Source organism: Nylanderia fulva, unplaced genomic scaffold (genome assembly GCF_048542155.1).
Source record: "Nylanderia fulva isolate GAGA-0341 unplaced genomic scaffold, ASM4854215v1 Scaffold3, whole genome shotgun sequence".
Lineage (NCBI taxonomy): Eukaryota > Metazoa > Arthropoda > Insecta > Hymenoptera > Formicidae > Nylanderia > Nylanderia fulva.
The window spans coordinates 7,976,456-7,989,390 of record NW_028190368.1 but is presented as its reverse complement, the minus strand read 5'-3'; the positions used below and the strand labels follow the sequence as shown (position 1 = coordinate 7,989,390).

At 38.9% G+C, this 12,935-nt stretch overlaps 1 protein-coding gene across 11 annotated transcripts in view; it reads right to left on the bottom strand.

Annotated features, from left to right (window-relative positions):
* The window catches only part of LOC114941831 (uncharacterized), a 144,969-nt gene that overhangs the window by 11,322 nt on the left and 120,712 nt on the right, over nt 1-12,935 (bottom strand). For 8 of the 11 annotated variants that reach the window (XM_085484337.1, XM_085484333.1, XM_085484332.1 and 5 more), the window contains 9 exons: nt 11,025-11,151; nt 9,067-9,155; nt 8,515-8,604; nt 8,382-8,426; nt 7,772-7,798; nt 7,570-7,605; nt 6,974-7,078; nt 6,226-6,270; nt 5,519-5,581 (listed from right to left, as the gene is read on the bottom strand). In XM_085484337.1, the coding sequence (XP_085340463.1) occupies nt 5,519-5,581; nt 6,226-6,270; nt 6,974-7,078; nt 7,570-7,605; nt 7,772-7,798; nt 8,382-8,426; nt 8,515-8,604; nt 9,067-9,155; nt 11,025-11,151 (627 nt within the window). Of the gene's footprint in view, nt 1-427; nt 5,582-6,225; nt 6,271-6,973; nt 7,079-7,569; nt 7,606-7,771; nt 7,799-8,381; nt 8,427-8,514; nt 8,605-9,066; nt 9,156-11,024; nt 11,152-12,935 lie in introns of those variants that run through there. The other 3 variants (XM_085484339.1, XM_085484338.1, XM_085484336.1) reach the window with 3 other exon arrangements.

The following is a 12,935-nucleotide window of genomic DNA, read 5'->3' as shown; positions in this document are numbered from 1 at the left end:
AACGAAGCGTCGACGCTTGTGGCGCCTTTTTTGTGTTTTCATCCTTTTTTTTTTTCCTTCTTTAGAATTTTAACTCTAAGGTAGCAAGATTAATCGTCGGCCTGAACGACCCGCCGATTATAAAGCCACCATTCGTGGTCGCAGCAAATTAACACGTGTTAATTTTAAGTCCTCTTTATCTTTAAATCTTTTCCTATTTTTTTCAACTTGCAACTTGCGACAGATGCAAATACAAGGAGAGATAGAAGAAGATGGATCGCAAAACAGTCGTAGCACAATGCAAAAGAAGCGAGATAATTATATTATTGGATTATTATATTATATATATATAAATATATAATGTGTATGTGTGTGTAAAAAAAAAAAAGAGAAAAAGAGAGAAAGCATTAATTTTTCGGTAGGCAGTTTTAGAAGCAAAGGACACAGGCACATGCACATTCTGTTTATTAATCGGGACAATGTAAAACAAAACTGATGTTAGAGTCAGTATTCACATACGCATTCAATTAGATCGCCTTAGGTTGATCGGCTTAAGAGAGGAGAGCGCCGCCTTAACAATTAACGCACGCAGAGACACACGCGTCTGGATTTATTGTGTATATGTGTGTGTGTGTGTTGTATGTGTATATATACTACTATATATAATATATGCACACAGAGTGTCATCTTATGATTATCGAACATCTCCCCCGGTTATGGATTCTTCCGCGAACTTTCGTAGTCAACCTTTGCTCGGCGAAAATTTGATCAAATATTTGACAAGTAAAGTTTAAATTACATTTTCATTTAAGCAAAACTTATTTGAAATTATCGGAAAAATTAGCTGTTGCTATTTATACAATGTTAAAGTCAATCGAAGAAAAACTCTTCAAGTCTTTGAGGTCGAGAAATATTCGTCTCGTAATTAAATTTTCGTCCAAAGACTTGTCAGAGGAGAGGAAAAAAAGTCGATTTTAAATCGGTCAATGAATCTATAAAGAGACTTCGATATACGATGACGGTCTGTGCGTATATATCTGCATACGACACGCAGTTACGTGTACATATGGACTTCTTACTTGTACTTAACATTTACAGACATACACATACAAATGGGTATACAAGGCGTTTCCGAGTTTCATCGACAAAACTTTCGAAATTGAACGCGTTGAAACGAACACGGTTCTTTTAATGGATACTTTTGCCCGCGAGTACCTCGTTTCACCGAAATTTCAGCGAACTCTATCGGGAGTCATTAAAAAAAAAAAAAACCCCGTAGATTTTTCGCCTAGTTTCGCCAGATCGATATAATTACAGACGCTTTCGTTCGATTATTTCATCAATGTCGAGAAAGAGAAAAATATTCTTCAACAAAACTATTTTCCAAAATAACAATAAATTTCGGAAGAAAGAGTTTTTTGTCGACAGGCTCGAGATCAACACCCCGTATATTTATATACATATGATCGATTTATTTACGCATCAAAACGCGACTGCGTTCTCCACGTTTCTCGTCACGCATACGTTCCTTCTCGTGTAGTATATGTATGTTACGTGTGTGTCCGAGAGTATACATGTGTGTGAGCGTTTGTATACATATACGTATGTGCGTTTGTTTATGCATATGTGTATGTGTGTGACCGTCATACACTTTACACGCACAGGAGAGTCATTGTCATCAAATAGAGTTGTCATCGAACGTAACCACGTTCGCGCTCTCCCGTCCAGTTTATCCTCTTAGACTATATTTAATTTATTGTTTTCAAGTGTACACAAGAATTAGAGGTGTGTTAGGTATCGCTCGTAGTCCGTTATAGACGATACATCGATTGTGACGGCGCGCCAAATATACCGTTATACGTCGTTTTATTCTACACTGTACATTCTCATGATTCTTTCTGTTCCGTATTTTCAGATTTACGTCGAGGATAGACGCGTAAAGTCAAATATGATAGTATCTTTTTTTTTTTTAGAATTTTTTTCGACAAAAAAATTATTAATAATTTCTGAAAATTATACACTTAATTTTCGAGGAGTCTTTTTTTTTTATAACTAAAATTTGAAGACTGGAAGATTTGTTTGAGCTATCAGAATCAATATCTGTGCGATCACATAATACACATACGATTCGCCTATCCTCCACAAGAAATAATATCTTTCCTAGATATTGAGATCATCTTTGAGAAGATGCTTCGCTATCGGCATCTCGTTGTACTTCGGATAAGATCCTTTTTATATAGGCCAAGTAATTACCTCTACCAGTAATCACATCTTACATGTATTTCACGATATCGAGATTCTTTCCGCATTTTCAGCATGTGCAAAATACTCTTGAGAAGCTTTGTTAGTTTGAGATTTGTTTAACTTCATCGTCGGAGGAACGTTCGCTAAAATTATCGACTATCCTAGACGCATCTCGTATATGGACATTTAGTTTGAACGTCTAGTTTATCACCGACAAGAATGTTGCGTCGACTTTGCTATATTGATTAGAAACATCATATCCGCGTGTTCTCCTCTCACGGTTCCATTAAAGTTCCGCGGGAGAATATATCGCAAACTATCGATACTGCATTTTAGCGCACCCGACGGGATAGTGGCGGAAAAGCCGAAAGAGCAGACGAGAAAAAGAGAGAGAAGGAGGAGGAGAGATCGGTATTTTCTCCTACTTGTTATTCGCGGCGGCCAGCCACAGAAACGGTTCTACTACTGTTCAGCGAACGCGAAATTTCCTCGCGACCGATGTTCGTGCGCAATATCAGCAACGTTTCCCACGACTCCCATAAAAGGTCTTGCCGAATGTAAGTGGCCGAATACATTCACCTTTCCTCTCCTTTTCTCTCTCTTTTGTTTGCCCGCTACTGCTGCTGTTGCTTCCTTATGCAAGCTTTGCAAGCGCTGAGCAATGATTTAAAACGCATCCAGCTGTTCTGCGCGAGAGAAAAGCCGCTTTTAGCGAATTTAATTATCAAAATAATGCGTTTATTCGTTTTGTTTGTTTTCTTACTGAGACGCAAGTCTGGATCGAGCAGCGAAGAATCGGAAACGTTACCGAGATATTATCCTCCTGATGAAGCCGCGCTGACGTCAGCGACGAGTAATCACGAACATTTTTATTGCGATATACATATATATGTATATGTATATATATATATTTGTTGATGTAAATTTATTTTTATATCTACCGTGATTTACACCGTGATTTATAAGAAAATATTGCGTCCGATTTCTCGCTTTCGACGTCGTAATTTAATATGATAGCTGTGCGATGCGTTTGCTCTTTTTTCTTTCTTTTTCGATCGGGAGTTTTTATTTTATTCCCTCTTCTATTTTTTCTTCCTATTAATATGTCTTACGGAATTCTCCCGACGTAACGTTCCCGTACGGAATTCTTGATGGTTCGTGAAATGCGACTGGAATACTACGAAGAAATGTAGAACGAAGAGGAATCATGATAAATGGCTGGGTTATTATTAGGCGCCGGCGATGCTGCGAGAGCGAGCTTTCGTTAAGTACAAGCCGACTGAATTATTCTCAGGAGAGGCACAACGGAAAAGTGGATTTTGCCAGACAAAGGGACAGGTTGAAAATTGTTTCTCAAAGCTTGCCAAGTTAATTTAGATGAAAATTAAACTTTTCACTTCCGATAAACGTTACTTGATCAGTAATTACGATCTTCACATGTTGCACCGTTTAATTTTTGTCTTTTATTAAAAAAAAAAAAATTTTTTTTTTCATGTAAATCTCTTCTATGCAAATTTCTCTAGAATACCGAACCTAGAGATCCGAAAGTAAAATAAAAAATCGCATAATTATTCGACAAATATGATTCGATAATGAAACGACATATCTCACATACTCTACTTTATTACGCTATAAATAGTGCGATAATTAAAGCGTTGCCTTTACGTTTTATTCGATAAGAGATAAAGGAGTCTTTCTTACGCTAAGTGACTCATTCAGGAGAGAATGGAATCCGTACGTCTTTTTTTTCATATCACGCCGAGATACAAAATTTAGCGGGACGGCGAAGTTCATTATTTTTCTTAGACCCACCAAACTCTCTGAGTATACTTGCGCTCGCGATCGAGAATCTAACGTTCTCGGTCGGCGCAAACGGCTGACTATTAGCCGATACGTATAGAGTAAGTTAAGAGGACGGATGGTGGTGTGATACGCGTAACATGCGTGTGATCGTGCGCAAGTTACGCGCAGACGAGAAATTTATTTCGAAAGTATTTCGAATATGTCAATAAAATAGATACACGCGGCGTCGCGATCATTATTTCTTTTTTGTTTGCCCTTAACAATTAATCGTTAAATTCCCGTTATTTTATCAAATCTGATTTATTAGGAGCCCTTTGCAAAATAAGCGGCTCTATGCTATGCGCGACATCAGATATACAGGATGTGTCGGATTCGCGGAATATTTTAGGATGTAGAATTGGAATCGAGAGACTCTGCAAAATCCCGATAACTTTGAGAGATGATATTTAAAATTACAGAAATATTTTATTTATATTGGAGACCCTCTAAATTCGTCGCGACTCTCCTAAAATATTTCCGAGAACAATCGTCGAACATCCTGTATAGCTCATCATTCCAATTTGGCGCGATTCTCACTTACGATCAATCTCGACGAAATTTCAACACACTGGAAGACGTTCCTTCCGCATTCCTGTAGTCTTCATCATTGTTAGACATCGGCGCGATTTAAATCGCTTGACGAATTTAGACACTCCGCGTCTGTAAACGTTGCGGAAATTTATGATCGCAAGCTAGAGGAGGATTTATATTCGGCCTCTCTGCGCTTCGTTCTCGAGCGAAGCAACGATGAAGTTGCGCGCGGATAGATATCAGTGTTGAAGACCGCGTTCCTCAACGTCGAAGCGAATATTCTTTCAGAGCGCATGCACGCTTCTGTAAAGTACGATAAATATATATATATATATATTTCAGATTGTATATATATATATATGTATATATCGTATACATATCGCTTTCCGATACCGAAGAGGAAAACGCGCGACCTCGGTGTCCCGAGTCGTAACGAGTCTCGAATGTTGAGTTTTCGCGTTAAGAGACACCTTAATTATATCGAAATTGAATAGCAGCGACCAATGGCCTGGCAGGAGATCGATCGACGGTACTCGAAATCCGTCTCGCGGGGGGAGGAGAGGATCGGGGGATCCAGCAGCTGACGGGCATTTCTACACGATCTAAAACATGTCGATGATGGTTGGTTCTCGCGCGCCTCCTCTCGAATCGCCGCTCTCGACACGCGAACGTTGACCGCCACATGTTCTTCCCTCGAGCTCGTCTCATCAGTCCTCGCTGTATTTTATGTATATGTACACGCAACACGCACGCGAGCAAGTGCTCTCACCCGAGTGGCGATCGAGAGGTGGCCGGCCAAGCTAGCGTTGCGACTGTCGCGCGCGCGCGAATATAAACGCACTTATCGGCTTATTATCAGCGAATTCCGCGGCGGCAACGCCAAGTAACGATGGCGTTAGGAGCGGGAGGTCCGCGTTCTTACCATGGCGCCAGGTTTCCCGGAATCCCCGGGCTTTCCGGACTCTCCCCTCAGTCCCATGGGGCCCTGAAATTAGATAGACAGAACGCCCATCAGCGGGAGTCTCACGATTCGGCAGGATTTCGGCGATACCGCACGCAACTTGGCTACCGCTCGGTGGACGATATGCACTTCTATATAGATATTATTTTGTATTTGTATTTGTATCGTTTTATCATGCAGGAGAGATTGCAATGTGTGTATACCTTCGTACATTTGCGCACGCACCTCTTCCCGTCTTTCTTTCTCGTGTACCTACTTTGCTCTGGCGATAAAGTCCAATTCAAGTTAATTATACCACGTGCCATAATACTCTAGAGTCCCTTTCAGTCCGCAATTTTTCTTGCAAAAAAATATATGTGTAAGAGAAATCATTTATTTTTTTCTTGAATATATCATAAATTGCAGTCAAGTTACTTAAACTGGACCGAAAGGGACGAGAAACGCTACGTTTGAATTTTCGGATCGTGAATTTTCCGGAGAAAAAGAGCGAAAACAGGATTGCAGGACTTTCTTTCTCGGAAAATATCCGCCGGATATTCGCTTCCCGTCCGTCTCTGTGCGTCTTCCTGCATCCGCGCTTAGAGCGTGCTTACTATATATATATATAAGGCTATACGCGAGTGTGCGTGCGTGTGAGTGCGTGTGTAATCTGGAGAGAAAATACGTACGGGCAGTCCCATCGGACCAGGATCTCCTTTGGCACCCTTCTCTCCCTGCAACGTGAAAAAAGAAAAGGGCGACGCGTGAGAACGGGCTTACCCGCATCGCGATGGTGTCGCGCACGCAAAAAGGTCATCTCGCAAAGATCACCGACGCGAATAGCTTCACGCCTCGGGAGTCGCATCGCTAACGCGATCTTTCTCGCGAAGGGCGCGCGAAGAAAATTACGACGCGTCCTACTAGCGTTCACTTCGTCACTTTGACTTTTATCTCGCGATTACGTCAAATATCTCTTTAATTTTATTTACACCTTTTCAATTCATACGACTGATCAGAATATTCGAAAATTTAAATAGAACGAATGTCATTTTTCCCTTATTTAATACGTTGTCATTTTTTATTGTTCACTGCGGCACACGAGCTAAATTAATAATGTAAAAAAAAAAAAAAAAAAAAAAAAAGAAATTTATCGTTGCGGTAAAAACCGAGTTCGCTATAGTGGTTTTTTTTAAATATTCAATAATAGCACGATGAAGATGCACTTAAAATAAAAAAAGGTTTAGTTTTTATAGCGTTTTTGTGTGCAAAACAGCGATAGACAAACAGATCGATTTTGTTATTTGATGTTTACAACTCCGGAAAGGGAGAGAACTCGTTTATTTTCGGTCGCGTAACAACACGAACGGGTGTAACCGTGCTTTTTTTTACGTTCTACGTGTGATGTACGCGATCAACAGATAGATAATAGTTACTGACAGAATCGCCCTTGGCGCCGTCGTGTCCTCTGTCACCCTTGATGCCAGGTGGACCCTGTAATCCGGGAGTACCAGCGGGTCCTGGAGGTCCGGGCGGACCCATTATCTGTACATCGACAATTAAAAACAATTTGTGATCGATTTCGCGAACGGCAAAGATTTGCAAACATTTACAAACTTTGGATTTTACAATCTGTGTCCATCAAATCCATTAGAATTGTTACGATGGAATATAATGTGTTTTCACATTATTTTCTCAAAAATAAACCGATAAACGTAATATACCGTAAAAGCGGAAAATACAAACGGATTTTATTCAACAATTTTTACAGCGCTTCGGGGAAATTGCTTTATAATATCCATAAATCGCCGCAAAGGGTTACATAACTCCATAAAACGCGGCCATAGCGAGGTATAAAGTCGATGCCGCAATAGCGACGTGGCCGAAAATTTAAAAGCCGCTCGAACACTACGGAGTGAAGCGATATTGTTCACAATATTTCTTTACACGGATGGGCGACACGTTTCCATATCATCTATATGACATTATAACTGAGAGGAATATAATTTCGTAAGATTATTTGCAAGATAACTTACCACTTCCCCGGCATTCATCTCAAACGTGCCATCTCCCTGCGAACAAACATGTAAATTTGACATGTTTACACGTGCATTAATATCGATGTATTAAACATTAGTTTTTTTCGAGCATCCTCCTTCAATCGGACGACTCCTTTTGTCGCACGATCGAAGGATACGAAAGGATATGAAAATATTGTAGACGTAAACGGTCACGTACCTGTCTTCGTCTAAGCTTTTTGTACTTCTATGGGTGGAAGGCCGATGTCCCGCCATGAAAAGAAAATTTATTCTATCGTCAGATTCTGTTTAACACACACATACAATTATTGAAACCGCAGTTTCGTATTTATCGCGGATGTTATTGTGACGAAAATATGACGTTACATCGAGAAGATACAGTATTTTCGACAACGTACATATCGCGAAACACGATGTTCATCTGGAAAAATCATACAAGATTCTCCGATAATAGAATCTTGTTCAAATTTACTGGATTCTGAATAAAATGAATTTTTGCGAAATTGTTTCGCGACGAGATCATATTTCATTTTGTATTCTTAAATATGAAAAACACGAAAATTAAAATTGAAATTTATATAAATAACAAAATGTTTTATAACTTTGTCTAATTTACCGTATGTAAAATTCCTTATGTCCTCTTCGCTATTATTTATTTTTATATAATTTTTCAAAAATATATTCCCTTCTATTATTCTCTTTTTATATAATAATTTTTTCAAGAAATTTATTAGGTACCTGCACCATATTTTGAATCTCGAGCGGAATGCAATTCGATAAACGCAAACAACAGTGACAAATGTACTCACCGATTCGCCTTTCTCTCCCTTTTCGCCTTTCATTCCAGGATAGCCCTGTCGACAGGCAAAAATCGCATCAGACGAAATATACGATAAGAAAGAAAATCGCGTTGAGGCGTGACGTTACGGGCAATTTACGTACCGGTGGGCCGGGTAGACCCGGAGGTCCCATAAGACCTGGGGGACCGATGTCACCGTAGTCACCTTTCTCACCTTTGGGTCCGGATATTCCCTGAAGCGAGACAGACGAGCGCGACGTATGTAAAATATATTACAGATTTAACTCTTCCTTAACTCCGGGAACATTTTCAAGGTTCCGCGCTTGCATTTTAAATCTCAGTGTACAAAATTCATGGTAATATATAATTTACACGAAAATGTATACCGCGTGAGAAATGTCTTTGTACACCAAAAAGTATATCATTAAATACGTAATATATATATATATATAAATTTATTTTCCTATATTAAATTTTCTTCCTCAGCACTTCGTAATACAATATATGTATATAATATGTATAACATAAAATAAGAGCTTTTATAACGTTATGCAAAGTAGGACAAGGAAAGGGATATTAAATTTTCGCCACCTTTGTGAAACACGTGGCGTGTAATGTCTACTGAATATTACATCGGGAAGATCGTGAGAGACGAGGAGATTTTGGGGAACATTTCTCATTTACGTCCTACTTACCGGTAATCCTGGGGGTCCTTGAATACCGGGATCGCCGTCGGTTCCGTTGAGCCCCGGCAAGCCCTGCAACCCCGACTCTCCCTTGGGCCCTGAAAAGCGAATTTGCCGGCCGTGAGATGCCGGTTGTTCGTTCGCCGAAGTTGGATTAATTCGCGCGAGCGCGTACGATCGATGTAATTCTCGTAATTTCGTAAACGCGAGACAAAAAGGCCCTCGTCCCCCTTTCTTCTCTTCCGTTGTGTTTCTTCACTTCCTGACTTCTCATTTCGCCCCGAGTGATTCTCCGTGCTCGGAATACTTCTAGTGTGTTTATTTTATCTCGAAAGAATGATTTTTCCCGAGAGATCAGAGAATACTTGATGTTTATTGTCGATTTAAGATTTAAGTATCGTTTTCTCTTCGTGGAAGACGACTTGTAATATATATATATCCTGGGTGTCCGGTAACTAACGGACCAACGATTACAAATGGATTCTTTGGTCAATTTGGGAACGATTTTTCCTCAGCGAAAATGTCGAAACAGGTCATCATTTTTTACAACTTTCCAATATTTGTCATTATGTATCTTTATAACTAAGCCTCAAGTTAAAATTTTATTATAGTAAACTCTATCTGAAATTAACTGAAGAATGTAATTATGTTAGACTTCAAAACGTTTAGTTTTCAAAAAACCCATTTTTTTCAATCGTTTATAACTCGAAAATTATTGACTTCTCAACATTTTTGCTAAGGAAAAATCGTCTCCAAATTGGCCAGAGAATCCGCCCTTAATCATTGATCCGTTAGTTACCGGACACCCTGTATATAAGTATTGAATTTGTATGATTTGTCTGTAGAGTTAAAAATGTGGTTGATCAGCAATATGCCTTTGTATGCATTGACAAATTATTATTATTGTGTTTTATTTGTATGTCGCTTTTAAAACGACAGTCAATGAAATATTGTCAATAAATTAATATCTTTTGTATAAATACTTTCTGTCGATGCTTTGATTGATATTACGAAAAGCATTCATCAAAAATTTGTCGCGTCGATTATTATCCTTTAATGTTTGTCATTAAACGCGCAATATTGATGCAATAATGATTAAATAAATATCGTGTGTAATGTTTTTTAGGAAACATTTAATTAAATCTTTCGAACAAATGAATTAATATTAAATAATATGAAAGTTATTAACTTTAACTTTTGATTTTTCACGGAAGACGAAGTCGGAGTATTACATTCGAAAGAGATTATAGGGGGAGGAGGGTTGCTACAAATTCTTTTCTCGAAAGCCAACGCGCTGGGTCGTTTTCAAGTTTCGTGAGAGAACTTTTCGAATCGTTTTGTCATTAAATATCTTGAACAAGAAACTTTGAATTGATCTTATGTTCGCGTGTCCATTGCACTTGCACCATTCTCTGGTATGTTCATATAATCAGGTGGAAGAATAGGATCCTTCAACATGATATTTCACACCTACACCACACGAGAAATCCTATTCTTTCACATACAATTATACAGATATCAACTGCAATTGACTGAAATGGAGCGATATGTCAAAAAAATTATTTTTCCTCACATCATAAATTTTTGAAAAATAAATATAATTTAACAGAAAAATAAATACATTTCAACCAAAAAAGGGAAAAAAAACTGGTTAGCAGCATTAATCAGCAGCGAGCGCGAAATATTTGGTAAAAAAAAAAAAAAAAGAAGAGAATATCGCGCTGCTAACCATCGTTCTGGGAGAAAATTACGAATCCCCATAATTTTTGGTCACGCACAGAGCGGAGAGGCGCGGCCAAAGGTACGAAGGACGAGGAGCGGCGAATCCTCGTGGGAAGGACCCACGAAGAAATCCGCGTCCTGGCCACGAAGTGAGAGAGAGGACGGACGCGATCGTTTTCTCTCGAACGCTTATCCTCCGTTTATCCCGTCGATTTTCCGCCGCGATTGGACGGTATTATCTCTACCTTGTGAACCCGCGTCTCCCTTGCCGCCCTTTTCGCCTTGGTAACCCCGTTCGCCGGGCTCACCCTTCGGACCCGGAATGCCGAGAACACCTCTCGCCAATGTCACACCGCTCTCACCCTTGAAACCCTACAATGACACTGCAAGGTCAGATTCAACCAGGTCCTCCATGTGCGCTGTCAATTTTTTTTTTTTTTTTTTGCTTCGACGAAGCGTTAATCTGTCTTCTTTTAGAGAGGAAGGAGAGAAGGATGGGATGGTGCCTCGAGATCTACGTCGATGATGTCGGACGATTTTGGCGCTGCGTATCGTTGAATCATTTTCGTATTGAGTTTGCATGATTATTCGTTCGATATTTCGAGAACCAAAATCGTCCAGCTATTTTTTTTTTTTTTTGCACTACACAATTAAACACACTTGTGATTGAAACAACTATCAGTGTTTGACGTAGACAACGACTACTAATACTCATGCGACTAGGAAAGATTCGTTAGTGGGTTCAAATTTAGTAGAAAATTGGAAACTACTAATATCTCTCGTTCTCTCTTGTGCTTCGCGATAGCATCTGTATGATTTATATAATCTCTTCCTATAATTACAACCTGTAGAGTCGGTCTCGCTGGATTAATAGGATCGTTTCTCGTTCGCAAAACGCAAAAAAATATCCCATAAATTTTCAACATATTACTTCTTATTGGTAATTTTAGACGACAGTAAAAATTTTCAATTTTATTCGTTGAAACGTTATGCAATATAATTTGGACACTTTGAAATATGATTAACAACTCTATATTATAATTAAATATATAAAGCTCTTTATTTAAATCAATATTATAATTAAATATACAAATTTATATAATTGAAATTTAACGCTGTATTAATGAAAAAATTAATGTGAGAGATTGTGAGAGAGAAAGAGAGGAGGCGAATAAGGGAAAAGACACACAGACAGAAAAAAAGTATTACATAAAAATAGGTAAAAATTAATATTGCGCGTGTGTAGACGAGCGTAGGTAGAGATGTCTCGTGATCGCGACAGAGTAAGCTACATACTTTGATAGATTTGGAATACTTACGCGATAGCCTGCAGGCGTTTGCGATCGCCAGTTGATAAGGTTGCGAGAGCCTCAACACAACAACAAGCCGAGGGGTAGTAGTGGTTATTAGTGATTAGTGAATCGAACCGACACACGAGGAAGAAGTAGTGGGGGTGTTGTTACTCGCTACATAAACACAAATTAGTTACACAAGCTACGTACACTACTAGCCGAGGATCGCTACCAACTAACTGTACATACACACACACACACACACACTGTTACAAGCGATCAATATATTGTCCCAAAAAGGGGTTGTAAAGAAATATAATGCTCAACGAAAAAATATATTTCAGAGATGCTACAATAAATCTGGAATACAATTTTTTCTTTGGCAAGAATATTTGAAAAAAATCGCTGATTTCTCTCCAATATTTTATAAAACTTTTAACGTTAAACACTTCATCATGAACATTTTAAATGAAGTTTCTGTTTGTCGATAAAATCAATTTAAAATTAATTTAAAAATTAGCTAAAATTTAATTGCATAAAGATGAAAAGTTTTCATATTAGAAAAAAATCGACGTCACAAATTGTCCATCTCTGAAAGGTTTTGGATTACTCTGTACGTATGTTAGCTGTAGTTAAGTGTATATACTTGGCCGCGGCTTTGCAATCGGGACGCACGCAGCGCATCCAAATCCCGAGTCCACGTCTCGTTAGAGAGGCAAATGGAGCGGATGGACGAAGTTGCGAGCAAGTTTGCTTCGTGGTCGAATGGCGAATTTTACGGTTCGATGAGTCGAAGGTAAGTATTGCGGGCGGACATGTATATCCGCGAGTTTAACGCCGCGGTTCGACCAGCAAAGTTGTTCC